We start from the raw sequence: 17,219 nt of genomic DNA, 5'->3' as shown, positions 1-17,219 counted from the left end.
TTGTTATTTAAATAAATTTAACATGATCACAGTCATAGCATGATATCTTAAATCACAAGATCCCAGAGAGTAGGGTATGGGAACTTGGAGATTTGATAGGGTGGTTATTTTTATACTTCTGCCCACTAGAGTGAGTAAAACATGAACCTGGATAGAGGGGGAGGGGTTGTTACATTCCAACAAAGTCCTCTCCTTTCCTATTTGATTTTGTACTTTTATTAGATTTCCGGAATATGGTCTGTTTTTGAAAAATGGTTGTTAGAGTCAGGGAACAAGAAAGCAAACTATTTATTTAAAATAGTACAAATATATGTAGTAGGTTGGGGAACACACTAACAGTTACACTACTTTGAGGGTTGTTGGTTTGGGCTTTTGGGGCCATACCTGGTAGTAATCCGGGCTTACTCCTGGCTCCTTTCTCTGGGATCACTTCTGCAGAGCTTGAGGGCCATCTAGGGTGCCACCCTCCGCTTAATACTATCTCTCTGGCCCCTTTTACTAACATTTTAAGAGGTGTGCTAAAAACTTAGTCATACAGTTGTCTTATTTTTACTTTAATCCACCACTTGTATTTTACTCTGTTAAATTTTCATTTGATTGAATTTAGTCTGGTTTTATGTTTCTTTCCTCTTCCATAGACTTAACTGGTTATTAGTTGCTCTTTAATTCTTGCCACCCCCCACTTTCACACATATACACACACAGTAATCTCACAAATGTTAAAGATTTTATTGGGAAAAGGGTGGAAGAAATAGTACCCAAAAATGGACAACTAAAATGGTTGAGGAGTTAGCACAAATAGATAATACAAGATTTTTATCAAGTATTTAAACTTGGGGGCCGGCCTGAGTGATAGCACAGCGGTAGGGTATTTGCTTTACATGTGGCCAACCCGGGATGGACCCAGATTCGATCCCTGACATCATATATGGTTCCCTGAGCCTGCCAAAAGGAATTTCTGAACACAGAGCCTGGAGTTACCCCCAGAGAGCCGCTGGGTGTGGCCCCAAACCAGAAAATAGAAAAAAGTATTAAAACTAGACATAAACAATCCATTGTTGTTCTCTTCCTAATTGTTATAGATATTGCATAGAAAAAGTGAGCTGGTTGAATAATTGTTATTAAAAAGAAATAACTGATAATAGTATCTAGTAGTTCATATTTTTTAAGAAATTTCAGTGAATATATGAATTGTTGAGTTCACTTGTTGGGAATACCTAAATTTAGAGATAGAATTTTGAAGAGAATGTATATGTTAATTATAATATATATATTATATGCTTATACATTATAATTATATTGTATAGACAATTTAATTATAATGTATATATGTAGGTGTTATTTTGTAATTTTATTTGCAAAGAAGATGGCCTTACAATGGAGGTAGTGCTCTCTCTTATGCTCAATTAAAGATATTAAAGAACTATCCAAGAATAATTTTAGAAAGTAGATTAAATGTAGAGCTGATTGTAAAAACACCATTACAACTTAATACCTTTATGAATTTTAAATTTGGGTCAGTATGTAATTTAGTTTTTTACATATTTCTTAAATATTTAAATATTAGCCTGTTATAGCTCTTATTCTTATAAAAAAAAAAGCTGGAAAAAATGGACTTCATCTTTTGACATTTTATTTTTTATTTTTCTCTATTTCATATATTCTTATCTACCCAACCTCTTCCTACCCTGTCAAACAGAGAAGACAGAGAAGCAAGGTTTCTAGCCAGTAAAATGGGAATCATAGCTACATTCCGGTCATGGGCAGGTAAGTTACTACTGCTTTATAACATACAGTTAGAAAAGGACTTCTAAGAAATTGATGTCAATTAGAAATTTACAACATAAATTATTACAACTAATAATTTATATGTTAACTCAGTTTAGGTAATTGTTAGAACCAAAGGACTTTGTACAAAAGCATTAAAATACTGTAAAATTGTCACACCAAAAGAAAATAGCTGATAATGTGTGTATGTATATATATATATATATATATATATGCATATTTATTGAGTACTTAAAATTACTGTGCTAGTGATTATTTGGGTCTGCTGTTTAAAAAAATGTAATCTATAAGAAACAAAGTCACTCAGGAGTTTTTGATATATGTAATTAAAAATTGTATTAAAGGGCTGGAGAGATAGTACAGCTCCAAGGCTTTTGCCAGCCTGGGACAGACGGGGTTTGATTCTTGGTATCCCATATGGTCCCAGAGCCTGCCAGGAGCAATTTCTGATCGCAGAGCCAGAAGTAACCCCTTAGAGCTGCTGGGTATGGTTCCCCCCCTCCCCCAATTAAAAAACTTTACAGGGGCTGGAACAATAGCACAGCAGTAGGGCATGCAGCCGACCTGTGTTTGACCTGGTACCCCATTATGAATCTTTGTACACAGAGCCAGTAGTAAGCCCTGAGCATAGCTGGGTGTGGCCTTAAGCAAACAAACAAAAAATAATGCTGCCGCCTAATATACTTCCTGTTACTGGTCATCATCTTTGTAGACTAAGGGATTGCTAGAAAGGCTGTAGCAGAAAAGTAAACTAAATAAGAGATTTTTTGGGGGGTATGTGTACCTACTAAACTTACTGCTTTTCTATACAAGTGACTGTACTATCATAACATAATGTATAATATAGTCATTATATTGAGTGAATCTAGCCTATTTTTAGCTTTTCTACAAGTGAACACTACTGATTACTACTTTTGACAATTCTAAGTGAAACTTTCATTAGCAGTCTTGTACAATTTGTAGACTTTTCTCTTGGGTGGAAACTTGAATGAAATTGTTAAGATTGCAGAGCAGAGATCTTTATTTTTATAAGAAACTGCTACTAGACTTTCTTGAAATACAGTTTTATATTTCTGTTGTATGTGATAGCCCCACTTTTCATCCTTGTCAGCATTTGGGTCCTTTCAGTCTAATTTTAACTAGGTTGGGAAAGATGATGTTATCTTGTAACAGTTTTTATTTCCTTGGTGACTAATCTTATAAAGTAATACAAATCTTATAAAGTAATGCAGTTGATATGTGAGAGTATGAATGATTTTTCTTAATTCCTTTTTTAAAAATAAATAACTTTATTATAGTTTGGGCAGTATCATTACAACAGTATTTATGTCATTATACTAGTGACATTAAGATTGTGCCATTATAAAATATGTTATAATATTAATAAAAGTAATGCAATTAATGTAATAAATTAATATTATTAATAGTATTTATGACATATTTATGTCATCCACCACGCACAAGGTGCTCAAGATCCTTCAGAACTATCCTTATGCTACCCCTTAGTCCAGGCCTTTATTCCCTCCTTCCTCACACATTTCCCTTCACTATTTGTAATCCAGTGCCAAAGGTTTGTCATCATTCCATACTGTTATTCCTTTGTTTTGTCTTTCTCTGTACCACAGATTTGTGGGAACATCTGGTATTTGTCCTTCTCCCTCTGACTTATTTCCCTTAAGTGATACCCTCTATTTAATATATTAGTTGCAGTTAGGCAGTTACTATAACAACTGATTACATTAAGAACTTAGTATGTTTTATTGGCCTTTTGCATTTTCTTTTTCGTGCGATGATTTTAATATGTTTAAAATTTTTTGTCTATGTTTTGCTTCTTTTTTTTTGTTTTTTGTTTTTTGTTTTTGGGCCACACCCGGTGATGCTCAGGGGTTACTCCTGGCTATGTGCTCAGAAGTTGCTCCTGGCTCGGGGGACCATATGGGACACCGGGGGATCGAACCGCGGTCCGTCCAAGGCAAGCGCAGGCAAGGCAGGCACCTTACCTTTAGCGCCACCGCCCGGCCCCTATGTTTTGCTTCTTAACGTTTTTTGATCCATATAATTTATTTAAAAATCTGTTAGGGGCCAGAGAGATAGCATAGAGGTAAAGTGCTTGCCTTGCATGCAGAAGGATGGAGGTTCGAATCCCGGCATCCCATATGGTCCCCCGAGCCTGCCAGGAGCGATTTCTGAGCATAGAGCCAGGAGTGTAACCCAAAAACCAGAAAAAAAAATCTGTTAGCTATATGTTCTGTGTAGTTAATAAATTTCAGGAATAAATATTAAAGACAAATGCTAAGCAAAATTTTGTAATAGGCTAAGGAGAAAGTATAAGGAAGACACAATATTGTCTTATTCTCACTAATATCTTTACTTCCCAAGAATTTTTCACCATTAAATGAGAGCAGTGGGCAATCAGATTCATGAAATTTTTAAGTATAAAATAAAGAAATAAATTACCATATATACTTGAGTATAAGTCACACACCCCCAATTGTACCCTAAAAACTGGGAAAACTTAGTGACTTGATTAAGTATAAGCTGAGGTGGAAAATGCAGCAGCCACTGGTAAATTTTAAAAATAAAAACATACAAACAAAACAATTACAATAATTGAGGAATCAGTAGGCTAAATGTTTTTCAATATTTATTGTTAAAGAAAAATTGTAAACTAGGAACAATAACTTTAAAACTTTAAATGCAGAAAACTGTAGTTTAACAGGTAAATCACAAAGGTTAAAATTCTTCAAAATTGGATTTCTCATCATCATCTCTATGTCCAAACAGAGCTTCAGCTATATCTGATGTGAGGGTATTAGCATAGACATTATCATCATTGCTGTCGGTTTCATACAAAGCACAGAATATTGTGGGTTAAATAATTCAGTCGCATACAGTTTAGTTCAGCTGCCTACCTCTTCAGCTCAGCTGGGACTTGTGGACTGAGCTGAAGCACTGCCCCCTTCAGCAGACTGCAGAAGATGACTGGAGACCATGACCTGTATGACCTGAGTATAAGCCAAGTTCAGGTTTTTCTGGCACAAATTTTGAGCCCCAAAACTTGGCTTATACTCGAATATATACTATAAGTGATAAACTCATTATTTCTAACCAATTTGGAAATGCTGAGAAATGTTTGAAATATCCTATCACTCATTGGTAACAAAATAATATGGTATAATTTAGTTGGGAATATGTTTGCAAATTTTATTTACATCTATAGTATATTTTAGATTTTTTTAAATTCAAGTTAGTGATTTTTTTTTCTTCAATACATTTTAGGTATCATTAATTTATGTAAACCTGGAAACTCTGGGATTCAGTCTTTAATTGGAGTACTATGTATTCCAAATATGGAAATAAGGGTGAGTAATGGTTATTCTTTTTTATTTTCTGGATCTTTAATGGAAGGTTAGTTGTTAGAAAGTTGGGGCCGGAGAGATAGCATGAAGGTAAGGCATGCAGAAGGTCGGTGGTTCGAATTCTAGCATCCCATATGGTCCCCTGAGTCTGCCATGAGCGATTTCTGAGCGTAATGCCAGTAGTAACCCCTGAGCACTGCTGGATGTTACCCAAAAACAAAAAAACAAAAAGAAAGTGATTTCAGGTGATACTAATTCCTCACGAATCATTTGTATTATTAAACATTTTAAAAAATACTTAAAACAGAGCTGGAGAGATAGCATGGAGGTAGGCTGTTTGCCTTGCCCTCAGGATGGTGGTTCGAATCCTGGCATCCCATATGGTCCCCCGAGCTTGCCAGGAGCAATTTCGAGCATTGAGCCAGGAGTAACCCCTGAGTGCTGCTGGGGTAAAAAAAAAAAAAAAAAGACAAACCAAAAAACTTAAAACATTTTATTTGAATCCTAATTGTAATGTCAATCATTTGAAAACTGTTAGGAGTGATGGCTATGTTAAGCAAATTAACATGAGATTAATTATGTTTTACTCATTGAAAATACAGATACTAGATAAGGTTCTTATAAAAGGCTCAAATAATACAGAAAAGTATCTAGGAGTAAGTCAGTATTACATATATACATACATATATATCAACACATCTGACTTAGATATTAATAGTATGAGTGTTGGTTTTTATGTTAATGGATTGGTAGCATTAATTGATGATCAAATCCTAAATTACTAAATCATAGGTCCTTGAATTAAATTTAAAGTACATTAAATTTGCTTTAATTTAATTGAAATTAAATTACATGAACAGTTCAAGTGATCTTTTTTCCCCTTACATATTCTTTTTCTTTTGTCTTTGTTTTATGGGCCACACCCAGCCCGGCGGCGCTCAGGGGTTACTCCTGGCTCTGCACTAAGAAATTACTCCTAGCAGGCTTGGTGGACCTTAGGAGATGCCAGGATAAACAGGGTCCATCTCAGGGCAAGGCAAATGCCCTTCCACAGTGCTTATCACTCTGGCCTTTCCCTTAATATTCTTATTTAAATTTGCTTGAAGTATTTCTTTTTCTTTACATGAACCAAGACTGGCTTTAACCATGAACTTAAAAAGGATTCAGACAATTGAAAATGGAATACTATGATTATAGATGAAAATTTAAGCTGAGAATTAAAAGTTGGGATAGTTCAGTTGGCTTTTTACTCTACAGGTAGAAAAACCAGGTTCTTTGAAATTAGGGTCACTGACATTTGACTTACAGTTTTATTATTGACAAGAATACGGACAAATTACTTTTAGATTTTATCTGTTTCTTGATTTTTACATGGTTATAAAGATTAATAAAAAGGATTAATTTTTGTGTAGTGATCATCCAATAATTTTCTGTCTGTAATCTTGACCTGGTGTGGTAGCTTTCACAAAGCAGTTATTTTTAAATCGAGTTTTCGAGTTCTAGACATTATACCTTAAAAACTTTGAGAAAGATTTATTCCAGAAGGAAAATAAATGAACTATTACTTATTCTTGCAGCGAGGTTTGCTTGAAGTTCTTTATGATATATTTCGTCTTCCTCTGCCTGTTGTCACTGAGGAGTTTATAGAAGCACTGCTCAGTGTAGGTAAGTGTCAAAAGTGTGTTTGTGACCACAAGATGATCTTATCTGTGGTATATAGGATAACTGGCTAAGAAAATACAATGTAGTTAAGAGGGATTCCTAAATCACTCTTTAACCCCAGAGCTTATGGAGAAGGACAGAGGAAAAGAAATCAGGGCCAGAAAGAAGATGAGAGAGGGAAGTTAAGAGGGAACAGGGGTTGGGGCTTCAGTTATACTGGTGATGTGGAAGTTACGGTTATACATTCAAAGCACAGACTAAACAACACTGAAACATGATCTAAGCTATGTAATATCCTTGTCAAGATATTTGGAATGCAGAGAATAGAGGCTAGTCAGAGTGGAGAGTGGGGGATGATGGAGTATGGGAGCCTGGTGATGGATTTGACACTGGTGGTGAACTGATGTTGACATGTATGACTAAAACTTTCAGTAACTTTGTAAATCACTTTTTTAAAAAAGTATGTTATATGAATTTTTAATATGTCTAAATTTAAAGCGATTTATCTATTGAAGAGAGATTCCTCAAAAGAAAAATACTAAGCTATTGAATAATACTTACCTTTCATGATTTGGCATGAATTAATGTAAATAAAACATTATTTCTCAAATTAGAAAAATTTAATTTCTTTTCTTACTCTTTTTTTGTTTTTGTTTTTTTTTTGGTTTTTGGGCCACACCCAGCATTGCTCAGGGGTTACTCCTGGCTGTCTGCTCAGAAATAGCTCCTGGCAGGCACAGGGGACCATATGGAACACCGGGATTCGAACCAACCACCTTGGGTCCTGGATCGGCTGCTTGCAAGGCAAACGCCACTGTGCTATCTCTCCGGGCCCCTTTTCTTACTCTTATAAATGAGCATTGGGAGTGAAAAATGAATGAGATAATAGGAGTGTGAGATTATGAGATTAGAGAATCTAATTCTCATTTTTACTAAATGATTCCTTTAAGTGCCCAAATCAAGAAAGTTATATTTATATATTTATATTTTTCTCCCTGTATATCTTTTTGAGCCTATTTCAATAAGAGTTTTTTGTTTGTTTTGTTTTGGGGCCACACCTGGTTACGCTCCGGGGTTACTCTGGCTTTTTTTTTTTTTTTTTTTTGATTTTTGGGGCCACACCCGGCAATGCTCAGGGGTTACTCCTGGCTATCTGCTCAGAAGTAGCTCCTGGCAGGCACCGGGGACCACATGGGATGCCAGGATTCGAACCAACCACCTTAGGTCCTGAATCAGTTGCTTGGAAGGCAAACACCACTGTGCTATTTTTTCAGCCCCTGGGTTACTCTGGGTTTGTGCTCAGAAATCACTCCTGGCTTGGACCATATGGGACGCCGGGGATGATCAGTTCATTCTGGGTTAGCTGCGTGCAAGGCAAACACCCTACCACTGCACCATTGCTCTGGCCCCTCAAAAAGAGTTTTAAACTAATATAAAAATTCTTTCAGTCTTAGTCAGCTGGTAGTTCTATGTCATTTTTCGTGATGTTTAATTTCCTCCTTAATGTCTGTTTTCACTCTTTTAGATCCTGGTAGATTCCAAGATAGTTGGAGGCTCTCAGATGGCTTTGTAGCAGCTGAGGCAAAAACTATTCTTCCTCATCGTGCCAGATCCAGGTGGGATTTAGATATGAAAGGCTCTTATTTAGTTCATTATTTTTTGCATCTTTAATTCTTTCATTCACATTCATGAACATTATTTAAATTGTATCTTTGTTATGTTTATTTCTAGGCCAGACCTCATGGATAATTATTTGGCACTGGTACTCTCTGCCTTTATTCGTAATGGACTTTTAGAAGTAAGATTTACAAACCTATTCTATTTTAACAATATTATCAGAGAAAATATGATTCATAAGTTTGTTCACATATGCTATTTTATTAGTATACTGTTTTATTAGTGACCTTTTTATTTTCAAAGGGTTTGGTTGAAGTCATAACAAACAGTGATGACCATATCTCAGTTAGAGCTACCATCCTTTTAGGAGAGCTTTTACATATGGTAAGTTGAACAAATTTGGATGATATATTTTATACCTTTAATGTTTTAACTTATGAAACAGGATTTTAATTAATTAATTTGCCACACCTGACTGTGCTCCAGAATTACTTCTGGCTCTATGTTCTGGGATCACTCCTTGTGGAGTGATCTTGGAGGATACTATACCTTGCTATGGATCAGCTTTGTATAAGGTGCCTTACCAACTGTTATATCTTTCTGACCTTCTGAAACAGGTTAAATGTTGCTTTGCGACACTTAAAAAGTTTAATTTGCGTTTTTATGAATGTTTTTTAAGTATTGCAAAACATTCTTAATATCTTATATTTTCATACACATCTGCTAGTTTTATAAGTAGGAAAGTGCAGAAAATAAAGGGCTCTGAATATTGATGTTCTGCATTCACTTTTTTTATATCTTTGTTTTTGAGTCCTGTAAAATTTTTGTTTCTTTGAAAATTTTTCATCTAAAAAATCAAGCAGTCAGAAAATTATAATTGTTACTTTAGTCAACTAGGAATAGAATCAGCCTATATCGGACTGCATGGAGTTTAGAAAACTTGGTACACACTAAATAAGGCCAGTGATTAATAAAGTGGTCAAGTACAGCCGTACGTGTGTAAGACCCTGACACCACATCCTCTCTCCTGCCCTCCTCCCATCCAGAACTACTAGAGAGCCTGGTGTTCCCCTCAGTACTGCCAGTGTTACCAGAGGCCTACATCCACTGTTAGGACCAAGCATCATCAGGTGTGGCCCATTATAACAAATATTTTTTTAATTAATGAAATTAAAACATGTTTTTTTGAACCACTCTTCTCTATAAATATGTAGTTTGAGGGTCAAAAAATGGGAACATTTTGGAGCCATGATTTTATGGTACCAGTAAGTTTGGAAAGGAGTGTTATGAAAGTGATCTGTTTGTCCTCTACTCCCTGCAAGTAAAGTGTGGGGTGACTTCAGTCATTTGCAATATAGAATTCATATTCCTATATTACCTATTAGTAAAGTACAAAATAGGTAGGGCTAATTTAGAAATAGCCGCATGAAAAAAAATTTTAACTTGTGTATTATTGGTAGAGTAGCTTTTGTTTTTGTTGTTGTTTCAGTTCTCTGCCACAATTAATTTTCCTCCACAGCTGGGCCATGTGAGTGAAATAAAAATAGTTTAATTACTGTTAATTAACATAATACTGTCCTGTATATCAGCAAACTGTTTAGCTACTTGCTTCATTCTTTCTTTAGTCCATTTGTGACAGAAAGAACTGATATTGTACCTTCTTAATTCTGATTATTCTTTTAATGAAAATGTCATTCTAAAACATCTATTTTCATGTTTGTTTTAAATTCGTTCCCTTTGCCCCATTTAACTGAAAATGTTTCTTTTGAATTATAAGTGATGCTTACTTTTATATCAGTGTTCTTTGTTTAGTACTTTAAATCTTCTAGTTTTTACATTCAATTATGTTATTGTTGAATATTGATAAAAAGTAAAGTAAGTTTGAAGTCATAAGCTATGCTATGACACCTAAGATTTCAAATGTTATTTTAAAATTTTACTTTAGGCACTTTGATTTATAGCACTGTTAATGGTAGGGTTTCATTCCAGCACCACAGAGTATCTGCTTTCCACCATTATCCAGTGTTCTTCCAACCCCATCTAGTCCTGTTTCCCACTATTTCCATCTTGATAAGCTTTCTACTGAAGACCAGTGCTCAGTTTGGATGCCACTGGGCATTTCTTATAATTTACTGTTTCTTTATATTCTATATATGAAAGAGATCATTGTATTCCTGTCCCTTTCCATATGACTAACAAATCAGCATGATACTCTCCAGATCCTCCCATGTAGCAGCAAATAGTATGGTTTTGTCTTTTTCATAAAGCTGAGTAGTATTCTACTGTCTACAATGAACCATTTTTCTTTATTTATTTTTGAACACTTGGTTTGTATCTAGATTTTGGTTATGAATAGTGCATAGTGCTGCAGTGAACATTAGTCTGTAAATATCATTTCTGAATAGGTTATTTGGGCCCTTTCGGTAGTTGTCAAGAAATGGAATTTCTGAGTTATGGAAGCTCAACTCCTAATTTTTTGAGAAGGGACATACTGTTTTTCAAACAGGTTGAACCAGTTGACAGTACCACCAGCAGTGTCTGAAGTTCTTTTTTTGGAGAGTGGGGTGGGCCACACCTGTTGCCATTCAGGTTACTCCTGGCTATGCACTCAGAAATCGCTCCTGATTTGGGGGACCATATGGGACACTGGGATAGAACGCAGGTCCATCCTGGGTTAGCCATGTGCAAGGCAAATGCCTACTGGTGTGCTATTGCTCCAGCTCCTTGAAGGTTCTTTTTTATCCACATTTTTCTACCCACATTTACCACCGCATTGATTATATTTGTTTCTTGTGATGTGTGCCATTATCACTGGTTGAGATGATATCTCATTGTTTTGATTTACATTTTCCTGATGAATTTATGCAGAGCATTTTTTATGTACCTGTTGACCCATCTCTATGTGTTTGAGGAGGCTGTATTCATTTCTTTTCTCCAGTTTTGGAAGGAACTGTTCGTTTTTTTTTTCTTTTTTTTCTTTTTTTTTTTTTTTTTTGGTTTTTGGGCCACACCCGGTAACGCTCAGGGGTTACTCCTGGCTATGCGCTCAGAAGTCGCTCCTGGCTTGGGGGACCATATGGTACGCCGGGGGATCGAACCGCGGTCCGTCTCCTAGGCTAGCGCAGGTAAGGCAGGCACCTTACCTCCAGCGCCACCGCCCGGCCCCTCGTTTTTTTTTTTTTCTTGTAAAGTTCTACCACTATTTTATATGTCTTGGATTTTAAACATTTGTCAGATGAGTAATGGGCAAATATTTTCTCCCAGTTTGAAATGTGTCTTTATTTTGGTCATCATTTCTTTTGCAATACAGAACTTTTTCATTTGATGTAGCTCTGTCCCATTTGTTTCTGTTTGATTGAGTCATTGTGGGAGTCTTTTGATTCAGTGTCATAAATTGTTTTGTGTTTTTTTCTCAATATAATTTATAGATTCAGGTCTAGTATTGAGGTCTGTATCGAATTGACTTTTGTGCTTGGGAAGAGGAAGGAGAGTAGTCTGAGTTTATTTTTCACATGTGACTGGCTGGTTTTACCAGCACTGTTCATCCGTTCTCCACTTCATATTCTGCTGCTTTATCAAAGATTAGTTGTCCCATACATCTGTGAATCTGTCTCTGAGCTCTCTGTTTCATTGGACTGAGAGTCTGTTGTGTTCTTTTCCAATACTACACTGTTGTGATTATTACAGATTTACAGTACAATTTGATGTTGGGGAAAAAGAAGCCTTCTTTTTTCCTTGGATAGTTCTGGCAGTTTTGGGAGTTTTATTATCTCATAAAAGTTTCAGTGAATCTCTTGCCCTATATAAATTTCAAATTTGATCTATGTCTAAAAAAATGGCATGCTATTTTTAAGGGATAGCATTGAATCTGTGTAGTGGGTAGGAGAGTTATTTTGACAATATAAATTCTTCTAATCTGTGAACAAAGGATGTATTTTAATTTCCTTATGTCTTTTCTTTCTTTTAGTAGTGATTTATAGTTTTTTTTGTAAGTTGTTCCCTGTAAGTCTGTAATGTTTTTTGTTTAACTTGATTTCCACACTTTTTATTTTCTGAGGTACAATTGTGATGAGATTGTATTAATTTTCTCTTTTGTTTGCATATAGAAATGTCCTAGATTTTAGAAAATTGATTTTTTTAGCCTGTCACTTTTACTGTACAAATTTACTGTTTTGAAGAACTTTTTTTGTAGAGTTCTTAGGGCTTTTTAAGTATGAATCATGTCATTTAAGTGTTTTATTAAATGTAATAAATAGTGCAAAATAAGAACTTTGTTTTTTACTTCTTTTAGATGATTTAAAAATTGAATTTTATGGTACTATTTAAAATTCAAATTCAGTGGCATAAGTTAAATTTGTTAAATTTAGTGGTTTTATTATATAAAGGGAGTTTTATATATGGGTAATTCATAGAAATATTTCTATTTTTTAGTTTTTATAAAATGTTATGTTTTATTTTAGGCAAACACAATTCTTCCTCATTCACATAGCCATCATTTACACTGCCTGCCAACCCTAATGAATATGGCTGCATCTTTTGATATCCCCAAGGAAAAGAGACTGTGAGTACCATGAAGCTCTAGCAAGTCTTGTGCTTGTATATTTAGTACCCACTTAGATGACCTTCTCTACTTTTAAAATATATGGTTTATGCGTGCAGATTCTTGAGGGGTTAGAAATACTACAAATTTGAGGGAAATTACAGATTAGAGAAAGTTTAATCATTCTCAAATACTTGATAATTTGCATTTTAGACTTGAAAGACTGATTTGAGCAATTTAGACTTTTAATGTCTTAAATTATTTTAGTAAAACATACAGTATAACAACTTAATTTGTTTTATATGTGTGTTTGCAAGTTTTAATTCCTTAACCCATAGTATTTGAAGGAAGTGGGCTAAACTTGAAAACTTATTTGAAAAAGCATGAAAATGCATCTGTAGTTTTACTGGAATTTTAGTGTGCTGGTACTAAAATATTAAAGATAAATATATTTGGAAAGTAAAATGAAGAGTTTGATTAGGAAGGCTAGTAGGAGTCATTTGGAGATAACATTCTTCATTGCTCAGGGTTTACTTCTGGTTTTTTGCTTAAGGATTCTACTCGATGGGTCTGGGTACTATATGCAGTGACAGAAATTGAACCTGAATTGGCTGGATATAAGGCAAAGACCATACTTTCTGTACTATCACTCCAGCCCGATGTAACAATCTTTTAAATTTGGTTAATATTGTCCTTTCCCATTTTATGTTCAGAGAAAAAAAATCTGTGTATTTATCCCTCTTTTAAAAATTAATGTTGGTAAAATGTAGCTCATTAACTTTAAGAAAAAATTATGACTTAGTCCTATCAATGAAAATAATATTTGGCAGACAGAATTTGTATAAGCTGAGAGCATTAGAGACCACCTCAGTTCTTTGTGGACTTATATTAGTAATAGTAGCTTTTAGTTTTTATTAACATCATTTACTTAGAAAAAATGTACTTTCCTTAAAGCATGATAGTTGTATTTTGGGGACAGGTGACTCACACCTGGCCTTGTGGTGATACTCAGGGTTCATTCCTAACTCTGCACTCAGGAATTATTCCTGATGCACTCGGGGGTAAGGGATGGAGCATATGGGTTACAGTGGATCGAACCTAAGTTGGCTGTGTGCAAGGCCTAACTCATGATAGCTCTACACTATATGAATCACCATATGACTAATTTTTATTGTTCATTTAAGAAATCAAATTATACTTTAAAATGTCAGTTATAATAGATTTTTTAGAATATATTGTTTGTGGACTTGCTTTTCAGATCAGCAGACTGAGTAAATAATTTGGCAGTCTGACATTTCAAGACTTAAAATCTTTTTTTTTTTTTTTTTTTTTTTACTTAAAAATCTTTTAATCCAATTTGTAGATTAGGTTTAAGTTCAACTTTGATTTATGTTCAAATTCTGAACTAAAAAATTGAAATTGTTTGCTACCATATTCTTGAAAAATGGACTTATATTTCATGCACACAAAGTGAAAAAAATTTTAGTAGGATACATTTTTATATTACCAGCAATAGAAAAATTGAACTGGGATCTGGGGTCTTTGATTATTTACAAGAAAAATTATCATCCAATTCTGTAACATAAAATTCAGTTGCAGGTGAATTAGGAACTTACCTATAAAGTGCTAAATTTTAAAACTGTATTGAAAGTTAGATTTCTGAACTTGTAGAAGCAGTTCCTAAAAATTGTATGCCAACTACTTTCCAAGAAGGATTATTAGTAAGCATATGCTTAGTTAATCTAGAGAATTCACATTTGGGGGGGTTCCAATACAATACAGCTGACCCAGGATCTTTTTCTGGCATTCTATGATTCCCCTGAACCCACCAGGAATAACTTCTGAGTGCAGAGTCAGATGGATGTGGTCCAAAAAACAAACAAAAAAATTCAGATTTTTTTTTATACAAACAAGCAATGTTCTTGATTTCTTTCCTTTGTGATTCCAAATTGGAATAGTTTTCTTTTCAGTAGCAATATATCTAGCCTGTTATTAATATGAATTTTTATACTATACTGACGTGTCCTCTTTAAAGTTGTGCTTTCTTTTCTTTTTAGGCGAGCTAGTGCAGCCTTGAACTGTTTAAAGCGCTTTCATGAAATGAAGAAAAGAGGACCTAAGCCTCATAGCCTTCATTTAGATCATATTATTCAGAAAGCAATTGCAACACATCAGAAACGGGATCAGTATCTTCGTGTTCAAAAAGATATATTTGTTCTTAAGGTACTGACATAAAATTGGGATTAAAAAATTTTTTTCTTAATTCTTATCCTCTGAGTTTTAGTATAGTACAGTTATTTATATTGGTGGGTTTTTTTCCTATGCATATGGCTATTTTGATAGCTCCAAACTTGTATGTTAACTAGGTAGCTGAAATACTTGCTTTTTATAATGTTTTCAGTTAAAAAAAAAAAACAAAAGTTGGTAATCTACCCTTAAGAATAGTTTTTTGAATTTAACATTTTAGTTTTCTGATCTATGGGCAATTTGACTTAATTTTAGGATACAGAGGAAGCTCTCCTAATGAACCTAAGAGATAGCCAAGTCCTTCAACATAAAGAGAATCTTGAATGGAATTGGAATCTTGTAGGGACCATTCTTAAGGTATGATAAGACAATTTCTGGTAATGGATCATCTTCATTTTATTAATTCATTATAATAATAATAATTGTTTGGGAATTGATAAACACATAACATATTATGTTTTTGTTTTAGTGGCCAAATGTAAATTTAAGAAACTATAAAGATGAACAACTACACCGGTATGTAAGAACTGTTTTGCATTTAAATGTAAAGAACTTTGACTTTAATTATATCTAATGCATTGGAATTTAATGTTACATACATGCATTTTAATAATTACGTTCAATGGACACAACCATACTATTTCATAGTATCATTTTTTTTATAAAGGAAAACCATCAGCTAAGCTTTGCAGTGTCAGTATTGTAGGCAATGCATGATTATTAGTCATTGAAAACTACCTCAAAAGAACAGATTATTTATTTTTCTTGTTACTTATACCTTGTCTTTAGTATTAGAACAAATGAAGTACTTGATAAAAAATTTTTAAATTGTGTAATATTAGTCATATGATCACTGTAGGTTTAACATAAGAGGATGATACAATAATGGTAGATTTTTTATTTTGCAAAATAATGGCCCTTTCAATATTTTATTTCCCTTTGTATTGAGATTTAGATTATCCCTTTTTTCTCCTTACATTTTTCAATAACAGATTAATGTTTTATATCTTTTGTAAAACATACAAATGTGTGTATGTTTGTAGACATAGGAGCACTTTAAGCTACTGTGCTGTTTTCTCATGCATTCATATGCTTTCATTCCTTTTGATTTTTTATTAACCAGCAACAAATACTGGTCTCATTAAGGTGGTCTTCATGTTTGATAAATTGTGACATTAACATTATTTGGCTGATTGATTTATTTATGATATTTAGCTTAATATGTAGATAATATTTAGCTTTGAAAACTACATAGAACATATAAGTTATATTAGAATAAAGAGTTAGAACACTAACTGCTTATCTTTATGAACAAAGATGTCTCATTCTGCTTTGTTTTTCAAACTCTTTTATTTGGCTCCTGTATTGGACTGTAGTACATGAAATGAAAATGAGCTAAATTGCATGGTAACCTAGAAAATTTTGCTTAAAATTGTAAGATTTGAATATCATTTTCAAATTCATTGCTTCATAAATTCTATTCTCTAGTTAGCTTGGAGTATTTTTGCTTTACTTTTGCCCTAATTTTGAAAACCCACAGTCATAGAAGTATATAAACGTGCGTTAACTCAGTGTTAACACGTAACTGTGTTAAAATCTTTATTTCTTCTAGAATTCTGGATGTTTTTAGTTTTGGTTTATATACAAAATGTATTGTGTTTATTAAACTTCTTGTCATTTACCCAAGAAGAAGTAATTAGATCCAAAATACATTAAAAAGCCTTTTATATTATCAGCTGTGCAAAACATTTCAAAAAAATTGTTTGATTTCTTATCTTGTTTCTAATTTTATTTTGATCTTAGGTTTGTACGAAGATTACTTTATTTTTACAAACCCAGCAGTAAATTATATGCCAACCTGGATCTGGATTTTGCCAGATCCAAGCAGCTTACAGTTGTGGGTTGCCAGTTTACAGAATTTCTTCTTGAGTCTGAAGAGGTAACATGCACCTTGAATATTTTCTAGAGAAAATATTTTAAATTGAATTTTCCTTCTTATCACTTAT

The 17,219-nt window shown here is 33.8% G+C and overlaps 1 protein-coding gene across 1 annotated transcript in view; it reads left to right on the top strand.

The window, feature by feature from the left end:
• Positions 1 to 17,219, top strand: part of RICTOR (RPTOR independent companion of MTOR complex 2) — a 131,395-nt gene that overhangs the window by 83,343 nt on the left and 30,833 nt on the right. The window contains exons 10-20 of the mRNA XM_049767670.1: positions 1,700 to 1,767; positions 5,068 to 5,150; positions 6,725 to 6,812; positions 8,335 to 8,425; positions 8,541 to 8,607; positions 8,730 to 8,810; positions 12,887 to 12,987; positions 15,024 to 15,189; positions 15,469 to 15,570; positions 15,683 to 15,729; positions 17,017 to 17,152. Of these exons, the coding sequence (XP_049623627.1) occupies positions 1,700 to 1,767; positions 5,068 to 5,150; positions 6,725 to 6,812; positions 8,335 to 8,425; positions 8,541 to 8,607; positions 8,730 to 8,810; positions 12,887 to 12,987; positions 15,024 to 15,189; positions 15,469 to 15,570; positions 15,683 to 15,729; positions 17,017 to 17,152 (1,030 nt within the window). The remainder of the gene's footprint in view (positions 1 to 1,699; positions 1,768 to 5,067; positions 5,151 to 6,724; positions 6,813 to 8,334; positions 8,426 to 8,540; positions 8,608 to 8,729; positions 8,811 to 12,886; positions 12,988 to 15,023; positions 15,190 to 15,468; positions 15,571 to 15,682; positions 15,730 to 17,016; positions 17,153 to 17,219) is intronic.

This window comes from Suncus etruscus, chromosome 2, assembly GCF_024139225.1.
Source record: "Suncus etruscus isolate mSunEtr1 chromosome 2, mSunEtr1.pri.cur, whole genome shotgun sequence".
In the NCBI taxonomy this organism is placed as follows: domain Eukaryota; kingdom Metazoa; phylum Chordata; class Mammalia; order Eulipotyphla; family Soricidae; genus Suncus; species Suncus etruscus.
This window is presented reverse-complemented; position numbering and strand designations above follow the sequence as displayed.